The sequence below is a fragment of the Rattus norvegicus genome, chromosome 2, assembly GCF_021556685.1.
Source record: "Rattus norvegicus strain SHRSP/BbbUtx chromosome 2, alternate assembly SHRSP_T2T, whole genome shotgun sequence".
NCBI lineage: Eukaryota > Metazoa > Chordata > Mammalia > Rodentia > Muridae > Rattus > Rattus norvegicus.
This window is the reverse complement of record NC_141535.1, coordinates 223754795-223782334: the sequence shown is the minus strand read 5'-3', so window position 1 is coordinate 223782334 and position 27540 is coordinate 223754795. Positions and strand designations below refer to the sequence as shown.

Sequence of the window (27540 nt, the reverse complement as noted above, 5' to 3'; positions counted from 1 at the left end):
GTGATGGGATTAAAATTTTTTACTTCAATGTGTAATCTGTACTAAGCATTATTTCTCTAATGGCTTCAAGGAAGTGAATTACAATAACCGTAATAGCTGTTGATGTAAACTGGTGTCAGGTCATTTTGTTAAGTCAAAATTGTACTTGAACTATAAACAACAAACTCTTCTGAACTCTTTATAAAGGGGATTTGGAATTTATACCAAACCAGGGTTTATCAACAGAAAGGAGTTTCACAAAACAAAAACATCTACAGGCAGCTTTTTTTATGTATATAAATAGATATTTATTCCATCTCTAAATTTTCAATTTATTTCAATATTGGCTTCTAATTTATTGTGAACAATTTAATGCCACTATTTTACAGTTTAAAATATTTCCATAGAAAAAGATCACACTTAATTTAAAAGTTAATTAATTTTAACTTTACAACAATTATCAATTTATTTTAGGATAATGATGTTAGAAAACCTAGGGAAAAAGACACATTGAGATTAGATTTAAAACAATTCAACTCAACGAATATAGGAAATCACAAGATTCAGTTTTGGGAAAAAATGAGGTATTCATTGATTGTAAAAAAGAAAGGATGCCATTTTGCTGTAGTACATTTATTGGTCAGATACGGAAAGCATTCTGTTCTCTGTTGGGATATATATGTAAACTAATGGCTAATTCGTTAGCTTACAAGACAATGATCTGGATGCAACCTCATATAGGTTTGCATCATGGCAACAGTTCAGAGGAGAGATTTTGCCGTAAGACAGTAACCCAAGAGTCAACTCTGGGATAGCCTTTTATAACCCCACTCTTGCCCGAATTAGTCAGTGGGCACATGAGAACTAATTAATCCTTCCCAAGGGCATTCTGACCCCCGAACAGGCTCCCCCTGTCAACCACCAACTCCAACTGTACTGGGGATCATGCTTCTAACACATGAAACCTTAGGAGACAATCCATATCCTAACAATATTCAAAACATGAACACTTTCTTATAGAAATCTCAAGAATTTGGTAGGAGCTTCTTTCATACAAAGATAATTAAGCCACATTAAAATGTTATTACATTCTTGAAGTATTAAAAACAGCCTGTCCTTTCACTGGAAGGTGTATAAACTAGTCATAAATTCCCATCTGCAAAACCTCTTGGAAATGGATACTCTTCTTAATTCTCAGAATGTGCAACCAGGATGAGTCCAGTCAGCATTTATTAAATGTACATATGTGCACATATCCATATACTGGTCAGGTACGGGAAGTGGGGAACGTGAGAAAGTATTAAGCAGACATGAGCATTCATAATCTACTGGAAGAAATAACTCCCTAAGTAACTGATAAGGGGTGATTGAGAGCTAAAGACATGATTGAGAGCTACGGGAAATCACTTTTCAAAATTAATTTTGATAAAAGAGGAAGTAATTGGAGAGAGAGATCAGCTGACACAAGGGCAATGACTGACATTGAACATTTCAGATACTATAAAACACTGGGACATTTTCTCCTGAGTGGTCCCTGCCACCCATAAGGTACCAGGAGAGCCATTTCTTTACATTTGCATGTGCCATCAATTTTCTGAAGCTCTCGTCACCAGTCATTATAATCACTGTTTTCACACACTATGGAAACTAAAAATGCTAAATAGACTGAAATAAATAGATCCAAGTTTGGCTAAATATTAGCATTTTAATGTAACAAACAATAGAGATTTGATCAAGAGTTTTATTAAGTTACAGTATGTTACATCTTTTGTCCCAGTAAAGATTTTAATTTTTATAGTAATAGGATATAAAAACCTATCTGCCCATATTACTTCTTGAGTTTCTTTTGGGCAGCTTTCTTCTTGACCATCTGTAATCGTTTCATTGCGTTGAGCTGAGATTCCTGGGAAGTTGGACCTTTAAGAGACGCTGAGGTGCTGCTGCTGGTCTCTGATGTGGTTTTGCTGGTGATGCTTCCAGTGGGCCCAGCTGTGGCACTATTTCCATTCCCACTCAATTGGCTGCTGCCTCCAGGAACTAAACTACTAGGGCTAGGAAGTCCCACTTTGCTGACGTTGTCACAACTAACTGAGCGACTCAGGCCAGTCTTGCCTAAGGTTAGAGGAGGAAGCGGTTTCAACGGGACAGAGGGGCTAGTGCTGTTACTAGAACCTATTTTGGAACCTATTCCACCTTTGGATGACGTTGCTAGACCAGTCAAACCCACAGGCTTCTGGCTAGCAGATGAGGCAGCAGGTTTTCCACTACTGTTTTGCGCTGTTGAATTCAATTTTGCTGTTGATGGACCAGCTGAAGAAGTTTTGGCTGCAAAAGCTGCCCATCCAGTTAGGCCACTAGTTACTGAAGAGGACACGTTGTTACTAGAAGAATTTCCAGAAATAACTGTGGACGGCTAAAAACAAAAATAAAAAATACAAGTTTTACAGTAGAGCCAAATATAATCAACACCTGTGTATCTTTGAATATAATGTTTACTTGTATATAAAGAAGCAACAATGTGGATAATGTGGACAATACAACAAAATTAGGTTCTTGCGAAGCTGAATTGGAAAACACACGGGAGTTTCTGTAGTCAGGGAGACTGCTACACAACATGCAGTTCCTGAATGCCACACTGTTTTAATGACTCCAAAGAAAATATATAAAATTCTTTTTGGGAACTGCCTTTAGATTCAGTCACAAACCACAGAAGAGAATCAGATTTAGTTCCTTCAATAGTCTGTATATGAGCACTTTTAAGCACCAGAAAAGTAATCGAAGTGTGCTTTGGGGCCTTTATTGATAAGAGAAATTGAAATTTTTGTTCACATGTTCTGAAAAGTCACACATTTTTATAATATCATCATATAATAATTTCATTATATCCTGATTAGGAAACCATCTTACAAAACATAGGTTCCTGGGACAGACACTGCTGGTGACACACACAGAACATGAAAGCAAAGAAACACAGTGTGGCAAGCTTAATTTTCAGTTTGAAAAATCCATTTTTCTCCTTTCCTTTCTATCAAACATCAAACCATCTGCCGTGGCGAGCATTCATCAATCTCCGCCGAAGAGAACGTCTTTAAAGCAACTACAAGAGCAGTGTGCAATGAAGGACAAACAGGAAAGCAAGTGGATGTGCTAGGCACTGGGCTCTAATGACTGCTGTGGCCTATGCCCCACAGATGGCGCAGAACAGGACCAGGACACAGACACGGACAGCACAGACGTGGGAACCTCGTACTACCTCATACCTCAGTGTAGAAAGTAAATCCTGATGTAACTGGTCCCTTCCTGTCTAATTAATAATTAATGGTCTTCACTTCCAACGTCAGTCAAATAATAAAGTTTCTCACCAAACTTTTTCCGAGAGCCTACCCTTCAGTCAGCCACACTGAGGTTTAATGTTTAAACAAACACACTTTACCTTAACTTCAGTTCTCTTGAATGCTAGGAAGGTTGTCTCTTGTTTAAGTTTGGTTTCTGGCTTCTTAACTAATGGATCCTTGACAGTCGGAGCCACAGAAACAACAGTGGGTGCCGGTTTCTGTGGTGGCTTCTGAGTTTTCTGAGCCTATAAAAAACAATGGAAAATTATACATATAAATTTTTATTGAATAACATAAAATTCAAAGTATATTAAAGAACTATAAACATTGAGTAGTAACAACAGTTCTCAAAAAATATTGTGATGATACTGAAATATCAAAAAAATTATCAACATATAGTTTTACAGATTTTATTAGTTTCTAAAGATTAATGATACCATCAATTATGCAAATTAGAGTTGGTTAAATACTATTTTAACAAGATAACCCTCTGTTTTCAATAAAGGAAAACCCTAAACTACGGAACAGCTACCCTTTGTTATCTATGCAGGATGGGCTTCAGAACCTCTGGTAAATACCAAAGTCTGTGGATGTTCAATCAAGTGCCTTAGCTATAACTGGCATAGTATGTGGGCCTAGTGACATCTGTCTCTAGTTCTCAGGAGGCTAATGAAGAAGACACCGAGTTTAGGGATAGCCTGGGCTACCTGATTTCTACACTAAGACCTTGTCTTAAAAACTTATGGAAGGTAGAAGGGATCTCTGGGATCTCAATGCCAGCCTGGTCTACCCAGTGAGTTCCAAAACAGCTAGGGATACAAATAGAGACCTTGTCTCAAAAGCAAGTACACAAACAAGAGAAGCAAATCCACTAAGGGTTGGGGCTCATTGAGTCAAGAAGCTTGCCACACAAGGCTGTGTCCTGAGATTACTTCCTGAAACCTAGGTAAAGGGAGAGGGACAGAACCATCTCCATCAAATTCATTCTCTGTCTCTGTCTGTCTCTCCCTCTGCCTCTGTATGTTTGTGTGTGTCTCTCTCACACCCACCCCCTCTCATACAAAGTACTCTTAAAGGTTGGGGGATATTGCTCAGCTATAAAGCCTACTTAGCATGTAACGCCCCAGAGTTCCATCTAAAGCACTAGGGGAAACACTGTATTTATAGAAGACCTCTGTAGACAATAACTCATCTCTAAGTTTTTAAATGTAAATGCCATGCAAATGTTCTATTGAAATATCGAATACTGAAATCATAGCAGGGAAACAAGCCCGTCCTTGCTTTGCACTGATGCTTTCATGTCCTTTTCCCCCAACAAATATTTTCACTGCAGAATGGGCAGAATACATAGATGCTGAGCTCACAGAACCAGGGGACAGTCACGGAAGCTTCCAATGAGCATCACTCATTAAACAGTGTACTCATTACTTTTTACGGTTAGCCAAAGTCTGAAGTATTCGTTCTCGGGGTTCAGGTATAAGTTTTTAAGTTACTGAGGAGTTAAAATTAATTTAAAAATAGATTAAAAAAATAAAGTAAAAATTACAACTCAGATAATTTACATGGTTTTAAGCACTGAATTAAAAGGGAAGAATTATTCATGGATTAATAACAAATTTTCGAGGTTTTTCATACTAGTGAATCAAATCCTTGGAAAGTTTATAAATATTAATTTCCATGTTATTCACTAAGAATTTTATTTATTCTTCCCAAGCATTTTTATTTGGATCAATAACTACTTGACCAAGCATGCTACTAAATTTCCTATACATTTTAATCCCTTTTCAGATTCTTAGTGTTTAAGGTATGAACAATCCTAGCTATGTAAGTGCTATGGAGCCATGACTGAAACAGTTTTTAGTGCCACACAGAACCAGGGCTGACCCCTGCTCATTACTTCCCCAGCTGTGTGACTTCAGGTACAACACGAATGCCTCACTCCTTTCTCCTGTGCGTTTGTGGTTATGTAAGAGCTTAACCTAGGATCTCATAATGTTAAGTGCTGATGATGTAGTTACTATTATGTAGCATATGCAAGGACCTGGCTTTGATCGTCTGTACCTCAAAAAATAACAAAAGAAAACATTACTGTGCTGTTATTGTCAAATTGACACAACCTGCAGTCACTTGGGAACAGGAACCCTCGACTGAGAATTCCCAGGACAGACTGTCTGGATTAATGATTTGATATGGAAGGGCCCAGGCCAGGGTGGGCAGCACCATCCCTAAGCAGGAGGGTCTGGCTACATTAGAAAGTCAGCTGCACATGAACTGGAAAGGAAGCCAGTAAGCAGCATTCCTCTGTGCTTGGTGAAGCAGGAAAAGATGACTTAGAAGGCAGACATGGGTGAAACAGAGGGACCATATACTTGCTTTAAAGTGGCACAACCTCATTTTATACACACACACACACACACCCCTAGATTAATAAATATAAACATTATAGTGAGCACAACAGATGGGAGGAAGTGAAGAGACCTCACAGGCCACTGCAATAGACCAGTACTGAGAGGCCTGCAGAATAGGGTAGCAAGACCGAAGTGAATGGACGTGAGGAATACATGCCCTGTGCCCAATTAAGTTTATACAAAGCTGCGAGAACCATGAAAGACATCAAGCATAACTTCTAGGTCAGGCAACTGCCAGGGAGATCTAAAGTAGAAAAGAATTTTAATTTAAGGATATTAAATTTAAAGGATCATGTACAAAGGAATTAAAATCATGTACATAGATTGATGTAAGTTAACTTAAAAAATAAGGGAAGAAAACCTTGGGGAAATAGCATTTAACTTTGGTCAATGAAAGAATCATGGTGAAATAATAATTTAAATATTTTCGAAGTTTAGGTCTTTCACAAGTTATTTCTTTTAAAATTATCCATTTTTGGTGGCTGTCGTGCTATGGAATGTATCATGCTGCTGTGTGTGGTGCCCTTCTGAAGTGCAACATCCCCTTCAGACTGGCAGGAGGAGGGGAGGCTCACGAGCCTCAGGAGGGAACTCATACTCAAGTGCTGGTCGAGCAGGCACCCTGAGCCCGCCCCGCAGCACAGAGGCAGGTGAGCTGTTGGTGGGATGGAGACTGACCCTCGGACTGCACAGAGCCTTCAAGCTGTGGGGCAGGATCCAGGGGTCGTCACCGTGTTGCTGGTAAGGGAGCTGTTTTGCCTCGTCCCTCACAGTGGCCTCGCCAATGTTCCTGTTAGTAACCCCAATAAAACCTCATTCATTCACCAACTGCACATTCGTACAGTGACGCCTTTGGTCATTTCTAGAGTGAATAGTTGTGTGAGTTCAAGCAGGTGTGTGCTGGATGTGCATGTGTGCCTGCCTTGCATGTGCGTGAACTCCATCTACTGAGGAAAAGTCTGCTGTATAACAAATGCTCATCTGAGATAATTTTGGTTGTAGTCTTGAAGAGCTAATTTTAGTAAGAAACTAAAAAATTAAAAAATTAAATACAGAGATTTTTTTCTTGTTACAAAGAAAAAGAAAATACACTAATAAACTTTTACTATTTTTGACAGAATAAAGCATTTAATTTCTGCTTTATCCTATTAAACAAAATGGACCTCCTGACTTTTACTTTGAGAAATTTAGATCTTAAAAAAATATATGGTCAAACATACAGGAATTCATTTGAATATCAGACAAAAAGATGCTTCTATTAAGACTTCTTAATCTAAGACATAGGAAGTGACACTCAAGGAAGAAATGACAAACCACTGTAGTAGATAGCCACTTCTTGGTTTCTTTAAAATAAATTTATAAAATAAAATTATTTATTTAAATTTTAAATTAATAACATTGTGAAGTCTTAGTATAAGTAATTAGTGTAAACACACCAAGGGAAGGACATTGTGAGAATGAGATAAAAGCCACACAGTGCCAATGAGAAGGGAAAGCTGATGAATATGGGCACACAGGCAGGAAGACAGACAGACACACAGGCGGGAAGAGAGACAGACACAGGCCTCTACACATCTGTGACCTCTGAACATCTGTGGCCTCTCACAACTTGTGTTTCATGGTGTTACAAAATGTTTGTAATGACAGTGTCATGTTTGAAAAACACATTGTTCTATGTGTCTTCAATCCTGTTTCTTTAAATTAGGGTAGGCTAAAGGTGAATGGAGGAGGACGTGTATAATGTGTCTGGTCTTTGGGCACAGCAACACAAATCTATAAGATAGTATATATGCAAACACTTGACTCTTAGCTTACTTTTCAGTACTATTTTCAGTATGCTAAATGTCCTAATTTTCATTTTGAAATCATGTATCGACAGAAGAGCATCAGACGGTAGTTAAAATGTAAAGTATGATTCTTACCATTCTCTTCATTTGTCTGGTGCATCGGGCACAATACCACACCAGGCGAGGGTCATTGACCTCTTTGTCTGTCACTTGGGGCTTATGACAGTCTTGGTGGTAGAGGTTGTGACACTCTTGACATTCAACCAATTGGTTTCCAGATGCCACCGTCATTTGTCTAAGAAAAACAGTGCATTAAACACGTCAGTTTCTTCAGCATACAATTTCAAGCTATTTTGACATTCTTCTGGTACTTTGTTATGTTGAAGAGAAGAAACTCAGAAAAATAAATCCACAGTAAGAAGAATGGCAAACCCTAGTATAAAGCCCACACAAGATCTTCATTTCTGATAGATTATACTTAGTCAATAGTTACAACACTTAAATTAAGTTTAATTCTATTTTTAGTCATTTATCATTGCTATTCTTTTCTATTTCTCAAAAGGTTGTATGCTCTGACTATACTAACGATGGCGCTTTCTTAGACTCTCTACCACATCCCTTCATAGGTGGTGACTACGAGTGTTTGGTCTTCATCACTGATAAGTTAGGTAAGCTGAGTGTGGACACTCACACTTGTCACTCCAGCATACGCGTGACTGAGAGAAGGGCATCACTGTGAGTTTACTAAGCATAGCCTAGGCTAGATATTGTGTTCTAGGCCAGGCTGAGTTATATAGTAAGGATCTGTCTCATAAAACTTAGTTAAAAAAACAAACCAAACCAAACAAAAAAACCAAATGTTACCTAAAGACAAGAACCTACTCTAATCATTTATTCTAATTAATACAAGGTGTTTGGTATAAATCTGATCAATGTATATAAATCTGAACAGAATGTTACAGCAGCTGTATAAAAAGAGGTGTACATGCCCACAGCACAGGACAGTGATCACCAGAGGCTTCGCGTATTACAACATGTGCCTTGCCTGACAAAAGGAAATACAGTCACTAAGTCTCTCCCTGTTAGCACTTTTACAATATTCATTAAATACAGTCACTAAGTCTCTCCCTGTTAGCACTTTTACAATATTGATTTCAAGGTGCTCATTCCATAGCAGATTGGGATAAAAATACAAAATATGTGGGAACAAACAGTTTTATGCAGAAGCCACTCAAGTCATTTTCTGTAAGGCTCCCAAAGCATGTATTTCCTTAGTTCTAATATACTAGAATAGTAGAAGTTAACATTTTTATTAGAATAGCCACAAAAATTACTTATGAAAAACAAAACAACAAAACAAAAAACCCCAAAGGATCTTCTACTAAACAGAATTACATGCGTGCTAGTTTTAAAATGTCTCTCAAGACGGCCTACATTCATTTTCACTATTCTTAGGAAAAGATGTAGTGGTGTTGAGAAATGACAAGTACTAGTTTATTTTTTTTAAGTGTCATCAGCAATTCAGACAAAAGAAAAAGCAACAAAGAGAGCTTTAAAAAAAGATGAAACTGACGTTTCTGTTAGATTCTTCCTCACTTTAAAAAACGCATTACACTTCCTCTAGGAGTCAAGAACGCAGAGATTGCTACTGTAACGTAACAGATAAAGAAGAGATGAGCTGGCTGACGGAGTACTCAGGTATTAGGTCTGAGAGATGAGCTGGCTGACGGAGTACTCAGGTATTAGGTCTGAGAGATGAGCTGGCTGACGGAGTACTCAGGTATTAGGTCTGAGAGATGAGCTGGCTGACGGAGTACTCAGGTATTAGGTCTGAGAGATGAGCTGGCTGATGGAGTACTCAGGTATTAGGTCTGAGAGATGAGCTGGCTGATGGAGTACTCAGGTATTAGGTCTGAGAGATGAGCTGGCTGATGGAGTACTCAGGTATTAGGTCTGAGAGATGAGCTGGCTGATGGAGTACTCAGGTATTAGGTCTGAGAGATGAGCTGGCTGATGGAGTACTCAGGTATTAGGTCTGAGAGATGAGCTGGCTGATGGAGTACTCAGGTATTAGGTCTGAGAGATGAGCTGGCTGACAGAGTACTCAGGTATTAGGTCTGAGAGATGAGCTGGCTGATGGAGTACTCAGGGTACTCAGGTATTAGATGTGCAGTTTACAAGCTGCAGTCTACTTACTTGTTCCTCACACCACATAATAAATACAAAATTCCCAAACATTATTTGAATTTGGGGTTGGGGGGTGGCAGGAATAAACAGAGTAGGAGGAGAGTATTTGCCCCTTCTAAAGAAACAAACCATTCTGTGATAAGGTGTTTAACCTACCTACAGACAACACAGGCCAATCCCATCTCCATGGCAAAGTCATCAGCACTGGTCTCTTCAAAGCTGGAGAGGTCAGCCATAGCTAAGTCCTTGCTGGTCTGGACAGTGATGGGAGAGGATCGTGTCTCTGGTTTCTCCAATCTAGGTTTCTTTGGAACATCAGTTCCTTCAGTGGCATCTTTCATCTATGAAAAGAATGAGATGTTGAATGATCGTGAAAGTAACATGACACAGTCTAAATCACTGAGGGGAATGAGGGGCAACATATAGCAAAGTCACTTTACAGACACTTCACACGCACAGGGAGAGTGTACACTGTGAAGACCAGAAGAAGAATCTTAACTATAATTTGAGTTGGACTCATGGGAGTAGTAACGGGGGGAAAGGAAGGGGGAGAAATTATATAAATACAGTACTCATGTTCTTAAAAAAATTAAGTAAGGTAGTTGGCAATTAGTATGATAAAGTAGCAAGATGTAAATAAATTAGAATAGTATAATTAATATCTGTATTCTTCTTTGTATTATCCATATTAAAGAATTCTGAAATTCAATTTTTTCTCTTATTTAAGATGTTTGGATTAATATGGTTATTTAAAACAACCTTAACAAACCAAAACTTTAGGGGTGTGGACCATTGCTGACTGAGTAAGGTGCCTGCTGTGCCAGCATGAAGAACCAGGGTTTGGATCCCTAAAACCCACATCAGAGCAGGCACGAAGGCAGCACCTGGCCAGCTAACTACATTAGCTTGAACGAGTGATATCTGGGGTCAGCGAGAGACCCTGCCTCAGTAAATAGAGTAGATACTAAATGCATGGAATATTTACTGTTGGCTTTGCGCATCTACACACATGTAAATATGCATACACTGCCTATATACATGAGCACACATACACAGGAACACACATATATATATATATAAACTATATGCAAAAACCACTTTAATTGTGACTAGTTATTCAAACTATATTGAAAAAGTAAATAATGAGCTCTGTTCCTATCTATACTTAGTACATTACCGTATTTCCTTCAAAGCTAATTCTGGCAATTTTAAGGTATAAAAGCTATAGTTAAATCTGTTGGATTCACAAAAATTAAATCCTGAAACTACATAGAGAACTTAGAAATTTTAAACTTTATTGGTAAAGGTGTAAATTTTTATAATAATTTTGGATAGCAATTTGGTTATAGTAATGATAAAAATATAATTATCTTCACATCCACTATTAGTATATAACTTACAAAAATTACATGGTCAGAGAAATATATGAATAGCTCACTGAAGCTGGTAAATTTATTTATTCATAGAATCAATGTTAATGGTAGCAAACAAATGGTAAAAAACAAAAAGCAAGCAAGCAAACAAACAAAAACAAAAACACACTAAGGCCGACATATACCAACATAAATTTGAAAAACAGTTTGGCCCCAGACCTTCCTTGGTGGATGAATGTGCTTGCTACCAAGCTGATGACCTGAGTTCAATCCCCAAGACACCCTGGCTGGAATGCGAGACCTGACTCCTGCAAGTTGTTCTCTGCCTTCCAGATACGCCTGCGGCACATGTGCTCACGCTCTCACACATATATTAATGTAAAGCAAACTTAAAAACAAAACACTGTTGAGTGAAGAGAACAACTACAGGATGCACATACACACTATAGTAACAGCTGTGTAAATACAGAAGCGCAAAGATAAAGCAATGTATTAGACTAATAACCACCATTATTAGTGATTACTAGTGATTAGTGAGAGCGCATGGGGATAATATGCCTACCTGAGGGCAAGCCTACTGAACATCCTTTTAGTGTATTTTTTATTAGTTGCTAAGTACAAACCACCTGTCACCTGTCGCCTTCTCCTGTGACAAGATCAAGTTTGGGCACGCGTGGGTTCTTTGTTTTACTTCTCAGCAGCTACTGCAGCCAGAGTTACGGAGTAAAGTCTTTATTACTTTCCCCGCGGTGCAAATCCTTGATGACAACTATCTCAAATCACGGTTAAATCCTTTTCTAGATTTTACTCATTCTTTAAAAGTTCAACCTCTCCAACTATGAACACATATTTACTGAATGATCATGATGTAACTGCACCCCCTGCTGCATAGAGAAGCAGACACGAGACAGTCTTCCTGCGTATGAAAACTGTTTATCGTCTCGTAACTAAACTGAAAGCAAAGCTTACTTTGTCCGCAGGTCTCTTCTCGGCTTCTTTCTTTAGCTTCTCAGCCGCGAGGACTTTGCCGTTACTACTGCCAGAAGGGAGGCTGGATGATGTTTTGGGCTCTTGCTTAATAGAAAGCGATTTTGTACTTGAAATTTTGGGCGGTTCCACATCCTGAAGGGTGAAATAAAAAGGTTAAGAGCTTGCCTTCATTTTATTCAAATACAGAAGAGCTGGGTCTATTGTTAGTGCCAAGACTAGCAAGTAGGAAGTGCTATATTCAGTCTCCAGTACTGGGAAAGAAACAAGCACAAAAGGTAATAATTTAAACAATTTTCAATTAAAAACCAAGATACCATATTATAATCAATGTAACACTGTTTCCTACCATGGCCGCACTAAGACAGACTGAGACACAAGCAGCAACTATCTGATGTTCTCCTAGTGTGTGTGTCAAGGGGACAACCACCGCAACCACAGATCCACTGATCACCCCGACTCTCTTGTGCTGGTCTGCACTCTGTAATGGTTTCCGTCATCCGCGACCTTTACCCTTATATTGTCTGTCCATATTTAATTCATTTTGTCAAAAAAATCCCTGTTATTTATATTTTTATCTTTAAAACATTATAGGGTAATTAGAAATAAGTTTGAATACCTCTAATAGCTTAATTAAAAAGTTATAAAGAACTGGAAGTTAAATTGCAAGTGTTTTTACACAGCACGTGGAGTGACAACCATGGCAGAGTCTCAGGACAATGTGCTGTCATCCCTGAACAGCTCCCACTCTTTCCAAACTCTGTACTCGGGAGGGTACCTTTTGAGCTGGACGGTAACTTGCGTCGATGCCCCGAGCCAGAGACTCATCGAGCAGTGTTTTCAGCTTTTCAGCGGAGTCTTTACTCTTCGAGTGTAAGAAACCTAGTGCTTTCAGAAAAATGGGATCGAGTTCCAAGTTCACAGTGGCAGCCATCGCAAGCACCTGAAGAAAAGAAAAGCAGGAGGGGAGTAATCCAGACAGTGAGTAACTGTATATCCCACCATTTATTCAGTTTGTCTTCTTGCTTTAATATGTTAAAGTATCTGAAAGGTCATTAGAGGCAAAGTAAGGACTGGCATCACTGACTTCCTTCTCCACTCTGAAACAATGGCTGTTACCCACTTTCTAGGTGTCTACACCCACCACACTTTTAAGACAGGGTCTCACTATATGCTCAGACTGGATAATTTGATCTTCCTGCCCCACCTCTGCACTGGAGTTTGGAGGTGTCTTTTCACATCCTATTTTTACCACAAAAATAGAGATTTCATGTCCTGGAGTGCAGGGGCAGACAAGGATAGGATCACAGAACCGGTCCACATAGCAGTCACTGTATAGCTTTTACAACTTTCCCTCCTCCTCAGTTCTCTACTATTTTTAATATCCCAGAAAGCATATTAGTGGTAGTCTTACTATATTACGTTTAGATGGAGGGATCTCTTACATTAAGCTATTTCTCAAAAGCAAGGTCTCTGAACAATGATCCTTACCAACTGCATGGATCCCTTGGGTCTGACAACACTTGACGTACTAAGAAGCTGAAACGACAGGCCAGACAGCGGAGCCACACATCAAAGGTCTGCAAAATTCTCAGCACTCAAGTTTTGTCTCCAGTTAATACCAATGTTATCATGTGGTTCTATTTTTGGCTGTCCTTTTTACAAATACCTTCTAGGCAAGGAATTATTAAAATAAAAATATACCCTTGGTCTCCAATCCTTTGATCAATATACTAAGGTCTTAAATCCTCTTCTATCCTTAAGTTTAAAGGTATAGTAATGAAACACAGCTACAGGGCTACAGTTAAAGATCTCTCACCAATTCCACAGTAAGCTCTCATTTTCAAGGGCTTACAATACCATTAAAACTTGCTGTACATTGAATCTTGCCATATGAAAGCACAGGCTGAAAATAGATTTTATTTATTCCTTCTATTCTTCTCTTCATACCTTCCTAAGATCAACAGGACACAGACAGACAGACAGACACAGACAACTCTCTCTCTAGGCTCTTTATAAGTTCTTAAAAAGTATTTGATAATTAAAAATTACTGCTAATCCTACGTTCTACTAGAATATCATCTATCTGAATTACCATACCTTAGAGTTATATTAGTGAGAATTTAAGAAAATGAAATAGGCTCTATTGCTACTTTAAATACATTACATGTATTAGCTCCAAAGAATGATAGGTTCAGGAGGATTATTTTAAAATGTACTGATGAGGAAAAATTATTTAATGTAATTTCTGTGACTAAAGAGGTAAACATGTTGTTTCAGATTCTATAAGACAACACCATCTAATCTCTCTATGACCTAAATTTATGTAGCTACATACCAGTTTATTTAACCCAGGGCAGTCTGTTTCCAGGACACTGAGCAAATAGCCCACACCTACCTACACAATCACTTACAGTGACAGAAGCACTGCTTCATATTTCCTACTGTTATGAATTTCTGTCAGCACAAATGAAATGCCTATAAATTAGGTAGCCTATGGTGTAAGTTTACAAAAATTGGTAAGAGCAATATTTGAATGGAAACCTCAGAGTTCGTTTTTTTATAATGACTTGACATGATTACTGACATCTTTCAAACCCAGGTCTGCACATGGTGGAATGTGGGGGGGGGGTGGTGGTGGTGGTGGTGGTGGTGGTGGTGGTGGTGGTGGTGGTGGTGGTGCGTGTGCAATAAAGGTTTGGAGACCACTATTCTAAACTACCTATCAACTTCCAATCTCCCTTTGCTCCTTATACATCATGGCTTCTTTAAAGTACAAAAGCTACACCATGCTCTTTGACTATAATCAACAACCTCCTCCTTTGCAAATTATATCTTCCATTCTCTTCCTTTTCCACTGTCTTAACTCAAGAACATATTTGGGGTGTTAAGGTTAATTCCTCCCCTCTCCTTCCAACTTCTTTCTCAAACCAAACGGAAGGAGTAGGTGGCATTAAAATGTGCATGTAAACACAGAACAGGAAGATAGATGAAAGAATATGTTAAGCGTGAGTTTATTTTTAAAATGTAAAACAAAGTGTAAAAAATTAATATTTATTACTTTAACACGATGGATGACCTAGTGACGTGGCAGCGATGGTGCTGGTGGGTGAATGGCTGGGGCACACTAGGAAATATCTGCTGCAAATGTAAGTCAGGCTGCAACTGCCAGCTCTGAACAATGACCCCGTGTTGCTCACCTCTGTTTACGGCAGCATGCTGTTCCCTTCCTGTTCAGCTTTCACTCTAGTCCACACCATTCAGCAACTCTCCTCCAGTTCTCCATCCCTACCCACTGCTCTCTGGCTTTGCCTACTTTGCAAACATGCTTCTGTTTGGCACCTTCTCCCGTCTGCACCCAAACAAGTGCCGCTGAGCGTGATGCCATATTCTCTTCCAAGTTATCAGTCCTATCTTGGCATGCCTCAGTTAGCCCTCTTATGGTGTTTGTATGGCCAATTCACTCCCCATCTTTCTGGACATAACAAGTACGTTTTTCTTTAAAACTGCCACGCACTTACCCTTTCCTCGTTTTCCACCCCTAATTAATGCTGCACTTCATACATTAAGGCCTTCTTCCCATAATCCTATGAAAACACTATACCATGGTAATTTAGTCAAACAGAAATCTAAAAGATACAGATTTCCCTTCTACTCAGTTCTCAGTTCTTTGTAGATTCCCCTGTATGGACTAAAAATGAGATATTCAGAGTCAGGTTCTGGGTGTGTTTTCATCCCACAAATCTCTTTTGGATCAACAGCACAAGCGCACAGGTACCTCTGCAAACATTATAGATGTGCAAACCCTTGGTTTCCACTTCCTATTTTACAGAAGAGAAACCCTGGGGGCCAGTCCACCATTCTATCAAACCACCTAGGAAATCCAGACTTAATTTGCAATTTGAGAGCTGCTGCTCTGAACAATTTTCGTTTTGCCAGCGGTCAGACACTTCTCTTTCAAGCCCAGACTTTTCTTTGGCCCACCCCTTTCCACAAGAGCAAAAGGCAGGTTTAACTTGGTACCATACTGAACATGACCTGGGGGGAGTCACTTGAACCTTTATTTTTCTAGTCCAGCTTCCCTTTTACAAGTCACCTTCTATCTCCAGCCACTCTCTCAGTAGGAGTCGCAGACCCTATTTTAAGACCAAGTAAATATATGAAAGATACTTTGTATTTTTACATTTAAGTTGTTTTCTGAGCCTTCTTTCCCTGGCTCATCTCATTCCTGTTGTTACTACTTTCCAATGATCTGTCCTGGGCTCCCTGCTTTAGTTTCACTGCCAATTTGTTCTTCGGCCACCATGGTTTGTTGTCAACTAGCATCTCCAGGTTTTCTCTCACTTCCTCTTATTTCTCTGTTACTCTGAAAACAATGGCTAGACTGTTATTTGGTTAACTCACCAAAGTCCAATACTCTTGTCTTTCACTCTACACAGTTCTAATCACTTCACCAAAAGGCATGAATGGAATTCAACTGTCTTTTCGTCCCAACAAACCCCAAACTCAAAAAAGCAAGACAGTCATCTCTTTTATGGGTAGGAATCTGTACAGTGTTCTGACCTACAACATTCACTTTCTACTCTTTCGTCTGTCTTTAATTCATTAATCTCAGTAGAGGATAGCTATAGCTCTCATGAGAGCAGGAGTTTGTGTGGGGTGAGGGGGGGGGGATATTTCCCGGGCAAGTAGAATTTCACAGGCGTTTTTAAATATTTATTGAATTAACTGGGTTTTTTTTGTTTGTTTGTTTGGTTTTTTTTTTTTTTTTGCCAAAATGGCCCTTTTCAAGGCTGCTGTGATGTCCCCAAACAAAATTGAGCACCCCTAGCTACATAGATGCTTTCTCTCAGATCTCTTTCACCCCGCCTGCTAGTTTCAAACAAACTTCCAAGTTGATCACTTGCTAGTGCGTGAGGTAACTATTCACGAGGATGCAATACAAGAATTATTATCTCATTCTCATTACAACACTGAGACGCCATCCCATTCCTGTCTCTGCAAGATTTGTAATCCTTTCCAATTAACTTTTCCTCCCCCTTTCCACTGAATGCTTGGCCTTCGGGGAAGTCTGGGAACTCAAGAAGATCCCGAATTTCAAAACAAACCCAAGCGCTGGAGAAGCTAAAAAGAGTCAGGAGATACTTAGAAATGGGAGTCCTTTGACAGAATCAAAACACAAGGACGGCCTCGAATAGTTAAAAGTCCTTTCCAAGGAGGCCAGAAAAGAGATGTAAAACAGGAGCTGCAGGGAGATCTCCGGAACCCTTTGTCAAAGGTCTGAGGCAATTCCACGGTCCCAGTCCCCGGGACCACAGTCCTCAGTACCCTTCTCTCACAGTCCTTACAAAACAGGAGGAGCGGTCAGGCGGAGTCACGCAACCACCCGCAAATTATGAGGTCTACTCTCCAGTACGGAGGAGACCAACACCCCACGGAGCTCCACTCCGGGTGCCCCTCGCGGGGTCTCGAGCCTCCCGGAGGCTCCAGGAAGCGGGGACCCTCGTCACAACTCACCGCTCCGCCCCGGCACTCGGTCGGTTCCCAGTAGCTCTCTTCGAATCCGTCCCCGCCCTAACCAGCCTAAGAAGAGAGAAACAAAGGTTCCAGCAACAGGTCGGAAGGGGAACGTTTCCCAGTGAGACAGCAGGAAGTGACGTAGACAACTCCTTCCGGTCCGCCGCATTATGAATGACACTGGGAGGGGGACTTGCAGACACACTGCCTCTTCTTTATTTTCGCCCTTTCCCCAGCTCAGGTCCTCGCTGGAAGCGAGTGCTCCTCCTCAGGCCGCGGCTTCCAGAAGTAGCTTCGGAATCCCGGCTCGAGCTGGGCGGGAAGGCGCGGTGGCCCGCGTCGCCCGCATGCTCCCGCGCCCTCCCTGCCTGGCCGCGCCCCTGCGACCAGGTAAAGAGGGCGCTCGGGCTGCTCGGCCCCGCCACCTCCTGAGAACCGCATTCGCCCTCAGAGGTCGGCAGGGCTGGGCGTGGGGGCCAAGGTGGGACCGGTGAGGGCTCCCAGCCCTTGAAAGTCTTTCCAGCCCCACATTCACCGCAGACTTTTCGCGTTGGTGCAGATGGAAGGCTTCGCGCCGTTCCGCTGAGGGACACGTGGGCCACTCGTCTGCGAGCCATTCCTTTAGTCTTCTTCCTACGTGGGTAGAGCAACAGGGCAGCTTTGCCTGGTAGCGGGGGTTTGTGTGATCGTTTGGAGTTAAGAGCAAGGAAGAGACCACTTGGAGCACGGTTTAACTTTCCCCAAAGACACGCTTTCCGTTGCAGCCCTTCCTGATTGGACGCTGTACATAAATACTGTTTTACAGTTTACGATTTGCCACATTTGGGGACATTTGCTTATCCCCATCAAAGCAGCGTTTCAAATCTTCCATTATTAACTCGAACAGAAAACTTAAGCTTGCGTGAGAATTGCTTTGGCTTCAAAAAATGGAACACAAACCTCTCCAACTTTGATTTGGGATTTACACGACCCCATCCCCCGCCATATCCACCCCCAAATTCTTTGTGACATTAAATTCCTTAATGTAAGAGAAAAATAGACGAATGTATCTCGTGCCACGTTACTGCTTAAGGTTTTGTCACGTTTCGCTCGTGCTTTCTAGAGGAAAGAATTAAAAAAGCAAGAACTAGAAGTGATTTTAAACATGAAAATATGGTCTTGAAATGCCATGAGAATAAACTGTTACAATACAACTGATTTGCTGTCATATTTAATAGATCAAACTTTAAGCTATATGAGTGTTAACTGCACTGTGAGGAGCGTACACTGCGATTGAAATTGTTTTAGTTGCATCATTTTAAGGGACCTAACTTCAAAAATAAGTTGATGTTTGAACGTTTTATGTTATTAATAAAAAACACCATTAAACTAGGAAGGGTCCATGGAGGGGTGGGCTGTCAAGGAAGAGGAGATAGGATGTGGCAGAGGGTTGCAGGGGGTGTGGGAAGAATACTATGTATTTCCCCGCTTTAAACAAAACTAAAGCTTTGTGGTCTTGGACCTACAAAGTTTTGTTTTAAGCCTATTACACTTTCTAGCTTTTGTTTCAACAGCACATGGTTTGAAATAAGCACACATAATCTATTTGGCCTTATTAATAATAATTTAGCAGAATTAAAACATCTGGGACTTACCCAGGTGTCAATCAGTATTATAGATTGTTAGCTGGTATGTGTTGTTTTTATCCTTTAATGCAAAGTAACTTTCTGGTTTCTTCTATGGACATGAATGGGATGCAGGAGTTTGTTTGGTAATCATAAAAGAAGTCTTACTTGCTGATAAAACTGTTTTCTTCAGGCTTGCTGATATTTTCAGCATGTTTACATATTTATGCTGTCCTTCCCTGTTAACCACAAGATCAGATTTAGCTGCAAGCATTATGGCTTCACAGCAACAGACAATTCTGTGAATCTCCAGAGAGATTATGAGAGATTATATATTCTTCTATAACTAAGATTTCAGTAAGCATTTCACTTCCAAACTTTTCTTATTTCATAAAAATTTCTTGCTCTGGTATGCCAATAGCTAATTTTAATCATGGTTAATTGCCCCTGGATTATAATCCTACATTATTACATAGGATGAACTCTAAAAGCTGTTTTTCTTTCTTTGACTTTTAATTAGAGGTCATTGACTATGATCTATGAAGAAGCAACTTTTTAAAAATCTGTACTATAATAAAGTGGGGTTTGTAACCAAATAATGCTGCTTTGTTAAGTGTCTAAAACATGAGCTAAGTTGTACATTCAAAATGTTGAAGGTTGTCTGATGAAGAGAATTGAGCAGGTTTAAATTTAGATTTTAAATTTAAGAGAAATAAGTAAATGTTCATACTTGTTAATTATGTCAAACTTTTTATTTTATAAAGTACAGTCTGCTGATAATGTGTTTTGGCTTAAGAATTTCGCACAGCAGTTTATGACTCCTTGGTTTTTAAACCTCAGTATCAAATTTTTCAGCGTTTGTGGAAAAGCACTTTTAAGTTCGACACAGACCACACATTTCCTGAGAAGTTTTCAAATAAAAACTTGCGAGTTGGATCTTTCCCATTAAATAATCTTAATAAGTGTCACTAGATAAGGAATTTATGAATTTTATAGAATAGTAGGGGGTGAGGCCTAACTCAGTGACAGAGTGCTTACACAGCATGAGTGAGGCCTGGGGTTTGAGCTGTAGCACCACCCAAAACAAAATAAAGGAGGTAACATTTACCTAGGGCTCCCTATATCAGCCATTGTCTGTTACCATGGCACAGATGTGGGAGGCAGTGCTATTACTGCCCTCTTTCCATACCGGAGGAAAATAAGATAAGGAAACATTGGGGCTGGCTTTCTTCCTTCCTTCCTTCCTTCCTTTCTTTCTTTCTTTCTTTCTTTCTTTCTTTCTTTCTTTCTTTCTTTCTTTCTTCACTTTACATCCTGATGGTGTCCTCCACTCCTCCCAGTCTCACCCCTACAAATCCCTCCCCTCATTAGTCCCTCCCCTTTTCCTCAGAGAAGGGGAGGCCCCTCTTGGATACCAACCTTCCTGGGACATCCAGTCCATCAGTACTAAGTACATCCTCTTCAGAATCAGAACCAGGGTTTAAACCCAGTTAATTTGTTTAAGACCCTGGGCTTTTCCCCATCATTTTATAATTCTTGAGTAAATAAAAATCCTGCCTGCTAGACATGTATGTAGGCACTCCAGTAGTTAGGGTTCCTAATTTGTCTGAATATCAGTAATGATGTCTTTGCTTCCTTGTTTGCATGGTTGGATGGCCTCCAGTCGCACCCATCCTGAATCATCTCATGCAGTGAACTTGTTGACATCTGTACTGAAAATGTTTTAATAACATACTTTCTGATTATTTTTACTTTGATATGATTGTTCCTACTACAATAAAAGGTGCTTTAATTTAGAGTATATTCTGACCTTATTAATATTTTCTAAATTATGGAGTTTTGAGACATTCTCATTAACATAGGTTGGCCTCAAACTATGTATTTTAAGATGACTTTAAACTCCTGGTTCTCCTGCCTCCATTATAGAGGGCAAATAGGATTATTTGTTCTGGAAAAATTTCTGAGTGTTTTCAAAATAGATTCCTTTAGATTCAGTTAATATTTTGGTTTTTTGCAACAGGTTCTCTCTGCAGGCTTGGCTGTCTTGAACTCACTATGTAGACCAGACTGGCCTTGAACCCACAGAGATCCTGTTGCATTGAATGCTTTGATTAAAGGAGTGAGCCACCATGGTTGGCTAATAATCTTTAATGTAAAATAAAACAAAATACTCAGTAATATTTTGTTGCATAACATATTTGCTCTATCATATAAATCATAATTTATTGTATAATATCCAGTTGGGAAATATCCTGACTTGAACTTTGAGCACAAAACATTCAAATTGCTTTTTAAAATTCTATCAAAAAAGTATGTTTATTTATAATCTCCTCTCTATCTCTCTCTCTCTTTCTCTGCACCCTCTCTTCTTTTCATCATGATTCTTTCTGTCACAGAGATCTGTCTGCCTCTGCTTCCCAAGTACTGGGATTTAAGGCGTATGCCACCAACTCCAGCAGCTTTGTTTTTTAAAAAAGATTTCAGGTTTTTAAAAAAACTGATTTCTCTTGTCTTATGTAAAATGCTTTGTCAAAACCAAGCTATATTTATTCTATAAAAATGCAAATAGCCAAATGTCTTTACCTATGATTATTTATACCTATGATTTAATATAACCATTTAAAATAAAAATATCCTTGAAGATCTGAGTAACAAAACTGAAGCATTGCTGTTCTCCAGAACCCTTGGCAACCCTGGACTTGACTCCGGGGTGTCAATTCATTAAAGTATAGATATAACCAGGAAATTGTCAAAACAGAAGAAGAAGGGGGAAAGGAATTTCTCTTGCTACTTGTAAACTTTGAGCTAAAACTGTTCTACTCCTAAAAACAGAGGGCAAACCAAAGCCCTCACTATATTTGTACAGGTTTATTACATGATTAGTAATAATTACATTAGTGAGTATTGGGGCGATATTGCCCAGGGAAAATAATGCTTTTAAATTCCAGTTATTGACCAACATTTTTGATCTCCAAGGAGAGTCATGTATACTTCTCATTTTCTCTTAGACAGCTCATTAATTTCTCAGATTTCACCATGGGCAGCTATTTCTATTATTTTGTTGGCACTTAACATTTGTGAGTATTCACAATAAGCTTATAGCTTATATGCAGACACACACACATACACACACACACTCACACACGCACATACACACACACAACACAGACCAACATTTTTTTCTCCACCACACCCTCTCTCTAGTCCCTACTTCTAAATGCTTTTAAAGAGTGCCATCTAGTGTCCGATTCTGAATTGTGGTTTATGGACTAGAATGTGGGTAACTGGACCAGGGACTCAAAAAGTATAAGCTCCTAATTGACAAACGCCTTAAGGAAATCGTTTGACCTCAAGATAGCTTGTCCATGCATTTATTCAGCAAATACTTTTTACATACAAGTGTTTAGTAGGCTCTATTTTAAGCATTGCCGTTAACCACATTCTCTTACAGAACATTCTGGTAGTTGCTAAAGAATAGTGTATGTATTATAGTAGCACTAAGCGTTGTGCAGTCAATTAAAATATAGAAGGCAGTGTAAAGGGAGTGTATAGATGGGTTCTGTAATATAAAAAGTAGACAGTATTATTAAGTACCTGGAGGCAGTGTTCTGTGCTCTGGAAACGAGTGTAAAGTTGGACCGCAGTTAGAATTCTAGCAAGTCTTAATTCGCCTTTGAGGATGCAGTAAGCAATGAGAAAAAGATTAAGATAAACTCAGGAAACAGAAGGATTAAATCAAGGTAGGGCACTGCAGAAGACCGGGCATTTATTTCAGTAAGATGGAAAGATACTACAGGACATGTGCTAGGTGGCAGAATCTTGTTTTCAACAGTTGCCAGGAAGGAGGGACAGAGGCCATTAGAAGTGGTGACTCAGAATCAGTGGAAAGGGTGTGAAATGATGGCCTGGGAAGTGGGTGTAAAGGAGTACTCACTTCCTACTACACAGTGCCAAGGCTGCTCGTCTTAAAACCATCCCTAAACGTATGTACTCGTGCAGCATGGGGAAAGTTTTCTTTTGAAATCCATTATTCAGCCCTGAGGTAAAAATTCTTACGTATAAATTCTTACTGATTTTTTTAAAATATTATATTTTAGCTTATAAACTATTCCTTTTGAAGGCCTCTAACCATATTGATTCTTGTTCTAGGTGATCCAATGACAACAGAAAATGAAAGGCATTAAGGAAAACGCTGTGGAATCTCTGTACCTGGAGTACTCTCACCAAATAGAAGGGTGCATCTTTCCTCTCCACACATCTGTAACTTTGTTTTTACTGTCGTACTGTGAATGCAAGGTCTTTAACGTTTACCTAGTCCCTACTGAAGAAGGTGCAGACACTTCATTCCTAAAAGAGGCCCTGCCCCAGGACGTGGAGGCACAGGTTCTCTCAAAGCAGGCCCTCCCTCCGATAGTCCAGAGCTGTTGTCTGCCCGCCGTGGTCAACCAGCCTGACACTTTTTGTAGAGCAGGTCTTGCTGTTGTCCTGAGACACATAATCCAAAAATCCTATGAAGCCGAGCCCTCGAGAAAAGAAATTTTGGAACTTCTGGGTTTTAAAAAGACTTGCTTGAAGGCCTGTGCTGAAGTAAGTATAAGGCCTCCTGCTGTTTAAAGCTTCAAGGAATATCATTTACTCCAACACGATTTTACCTTGCCATTGGTAACTGTTGGATAGTTGAGTCCTTTGCATGACATCACTACAGGGTAATACTAAAGAGAATGTAAAATGTGCTTTATGAAGTTTAGATACATGATTTGAAATAATGTCTTTCCTCCACTATATTGAGGACCTTTTTAAAGAAATGTTCATAAATAGAGAAGAGCTCAAGGAGTAGGGCCTTGTAAGCCCTGAGGAGTTTTAAAGGCCTTGGGGGTGTCTTGGTGGCATGGTTCTGAATTAGTAGCTGAAAGCTTACATCTTGAGACATGACCATGAGGCAGAGAACTCACAGGGAATAGCTGGAGTCCTTTGGAATCTCAAAACTGCCACAATGCCACACCTCCTCCAACAAGGCCAAGCCTCCTAAGCCTTCCCAGTTACAGCATCTGGGGATCAAGTATTCAAATATATGAGCCAAAAGGGTTCATTCTTACTTAAACCACCAGGTTCTACTTCTTCAACCTCACAGACCTGGGGCCATATCATAAAGCCTGTGGACCGGGGTGATGACTTATTCAGTGAGTATGCAGGAACACAGGAGCTGCATTTTCCTAACATTGTAATCTGTTTTCTCATCTGGCACAGAATCTGAGCACCCAAGGATGCTTTAGCCCACTCCTTAAATTATTTGAGGCAGTCTTACTTTCCAGCAGTAGCTAATTTTCCTGAAGATGTGTTGAGAGGGGAGAATTGCTCACATCTTGTTTGTTTTGTAGGTTAGTCAGTGGACCAGGCTATGTGAACTCACCATCCCTTTGGCTGTTGAGAATTTTCTCCAAGAGTCCTCTGACGATCCCCCAACCATCCCTGAAGAAATACTAGAGCTCGAGAGAAAGCTCAGCGAGCCAGTCAGAGTACACAATGATGACAAACTCCGACGACAGAAGCTGAAGCAACAAAAGGCGTCTAGCAGTGAGCCTCCCTCTGGTAAGGGAAAAGCGAAGACCAAGGTGCGTGCACACAAGACACCCAAAGATGTGGCTGGTTCGTCCAAGAGTCTAGAGCTGAAGGTGGCCTTCTCCAAGCTCACGGTGCAGGAAGATGCAGAAGCTACCAACAGGGAGCCTTCTCACATCAGGAAAGCAACGGCTTCTGAGCTCCCGCCTCTGGAGCACGTGTTTGCAGAAGGGCTGTACTTCACTCTGGCAGACATCGTGCTTCTGCCCTGTGTTCACCACTTTTTGGTAAGGATCTGTCTGTAGTCTATGTCACTATGAGGTTCAGTTTGTTAAATGGCTTGGGTTTGCGCTTGGTTCTCAGCCACTCGCCTGTCTGTGAAGTGGAGACTGTTCCTAAGCTCTTGGTTGTCTTTCCTCCAAAGGTGCGTGTGTCAGAGGCCCGGGCCCCGGCCTGTAACGTACGGGAGGAGGGAGCTCTTAGGTGGGAGCCATTGGAAGGAAGCTGTAGCGATGGCTGTGCGCCTTAGCCGGTGCAGCCTCGTGGCCTTTCTTTCTGTTCCGCGTGCGTCTTTATTCGCCTGAGGTCTCCTTCCCTGCACCTTCCTGCTGCAGCGGTCTGTGCACTACAGGTTCAAGAGAACAGGCTCACGTGACCATGGACTGAAGCCTCTGGAACTGTGTGGTCAATAGACCTCTGTCTTATTAAGTTTATCATCTCAGTAACTTTCTCATAGTGGTGAAAATCTGATTAACATACTCTATAGTGTGATCAATGTAAGGAATGAATAAAATTATGGTTAATTTTGAGTTACTAAATGTTAGTAATTGATATTGTTAATTTTAAGTTGCTATTATAATTATCCTTATAAAATAAATTTCAATGAGGAAAAAAATGGCTAAAAATTAAGAACTGGCCAGCTTTATTTTATAATAAAATAGTCAATTAAAATGCTAACCGTTATACTGGGTATTATCAAATCAAATTGTTTTTTTCTTATTCGAATACTTCTCTGTAAGATTGCATGCTTTTCAATGATTTGGGAAAATTCACATGGAAAGTTTTCTTTCCTAGTAACGTTTTCTTTCCTAGTAAAATGTATTTGCCTATCTATCCATCCATCCATCCATCCATCCATCCATCCATCCATCCATCTATCTATCTGATATACTTTCACGAACATAAGAGGCTAGCTTTTGCAGCCTTCCCATTGGTTCTTAGTAGCTGCATTTTTCCTAATTTCAAGCATGTTCCCTTTCCCCTAATTGTGACCCAGATACAAGATTTTAGTCTGTTTATATATCATTTTGTTTATATATCATTAGACTTCTAATGAAAATCTGTACATTGGCATTGGTACAGTGTGGAGAAATTGTTACTTTCTAAAGGACTCTTTTGTTGTCTCTGTTGTCCAAAGTGAAATAACACAACAATGACAAGCAAATTATTTCAGAATTAGACAGCATGGAAGGGACAGAATTGGGAACTGTTTAGACTTTAATTGGTATTTTAAATATCCTATGTCTGTCTTTCCCAGTCAAATGATTTTTGGTGCATTTATCCTTGACTCTTCCATTTTATGACTATAAAAGTCTGTAGAGTGTTCATACATTATGAGAGACATGGTATTCATGATTTCTAATTTCTCAAGAGTTCATGGAGGCACTCATTATTTGTACACATTATTGAAGGCGTGTTTATCGGGAGTACAGTGATGATCAAGGCAGTTAAGATCCTAGACTTCACTGGAGTTAATTTCCTAGTTAGGGAAATGAAGAAATGAACAAGTAAACAAACAAATAATATTTATATAAAATAATGGTAAGTGCTACAGAGAAAATAAGAGTATTTGATTTTTAATTCAAGAAAGCAAAAGACAAATTGGATTCACCTGTGAAGGTGACTTTAGCTCTTCCAGGTGGCCCTATTCATCTCAGGTGATTTGCATTTCATTTTAGATAAATTTAAATGTTATTTACCTGATTGGGATTAATCAAAGCCGAAGTATTTCTAATTGACTGGATTTTTCCATCTCTAATCAGGTAGGATATCAACTTGACTATTACTGAGTAGCTCTGATGTTGCAAAGGAACACTAGGTTTAAAATAGAGCAATACTGGCCAGTGAGATGGCTTAGCAGATAAATTCATGTGCCTGTGCAGGCCAGACAAACTGTGTTCCATCCATGGCACCCATATTCGAAGGAAAGAAAAGTTTAAAAAAAAAGTTGTCAAGAAACAAGGTGAAAACATGTACTTATCCTTTTCTATTACACGGTTTTGAGACAGACTCACCAGCCGGGGCTCGTCTCACATTTCCTATGTAGCTGGGGATGATTTTGAACTTCTGATCTTCTGCCTCTACCTTTCAAATACTGGGACTACCAGTGTGTACCACTAAACCTCAGTATGCAGTGAAGGACTCTACCCTAGCTAGGACTTTATGTATGCTGGGCAAGCACTGTCATCAGAGCTATATCCACAGCCCATTGTTTTAATGACATTTAACCTATTTTCCTTCATTCCTTTGTATTTTCCCTAATCTGCACCCTTTTTTCAGGACTTCATCTTTCCTTGTCCAAAGCCCTAGTGTTACTTCTCGTATTTTCCTCCCATGAGTGGTTTTGAGTGATGTATCCATCACTTCTTAGAGCGATTATGTTGCCAGACCTTTGTGCTGGAGTGAGTACAGACCATTAGAATCACACTGGACCATTGGATCAAGTTTGTGATCAGTAACTAAGACATTAATTTGCATTAGGAGTGTCAAGCTAAGCCAGGGTCAGGGTAATTAGCCCCGGACAT

At 39.8% G+C, this 27540-nt stretch overlaps 2 protein-coding genes across 13 annotated transcripts in view; one reads left to right on the top strand and one right to left on the bottom strand.

Moving 5' to 3' along the window:
• Positions 1-262: 262 nt before the first annotated feature.
• Positions 263-17615, bottom strand: Ints12 (integrator complex subunit 12). 3 transcript variants are annotated; one of them, XM_087620591.1, is made up of 8 exons: positions 16461-17615; positions 13548-13595; positions 12835-12999; positions 12039-12191; positions 9853-10037; positions 7645-7804; positions 3413-3559; positions 263-2392 (listed from the first exon to the last, which is right to left on the bottom strand). In XM_087620591.1, the coding sequence occupies exons 2-8, from the start codon at positions 13554-13556 to the stop codon at positions 1808-1810; spliced, it is 1404 nt and encodes a 467-aa protein (XP_087476717.1). In that variant the 5' UTR covers positions 13557-13595; positions 16461-17615; the 3' UTR covers positions 263-1807.
• Gstcd (glutathione S-transferase, C-terminal domain containing) overlaps positions 17468-27540 on the top strand; it is a 92120-nt gene continuing 82047 nt past the window's right edge. For 3 of the 10 annotated variants that reach the window (XR_015664936.1, XM_087624943.1, XM_087624942.1), the window contains exons 1-3: positions 17726-17963; positions 23327-23764; positions 24556-25023. Coding sequence is in view for 7 of the 10 variants with exons in the window: in XM_087624943.1 (XP_087481069.1) it covers positions 23348-23764; positions 24556-25023 (885 nt within the window). In the remaining 3 variants the exon portion in view is untranslated. Of the gene's footprint in view, positions 17673-17721; positions 19535-23326; positions 23765-24555; positions 25024-27540 lie in introns of those variants that run through there. The other 7 variants (XR_015664937.1, XM_087624949.1, NM_001395013.1 and 4 more) reach the window with 6 other exon arrangements.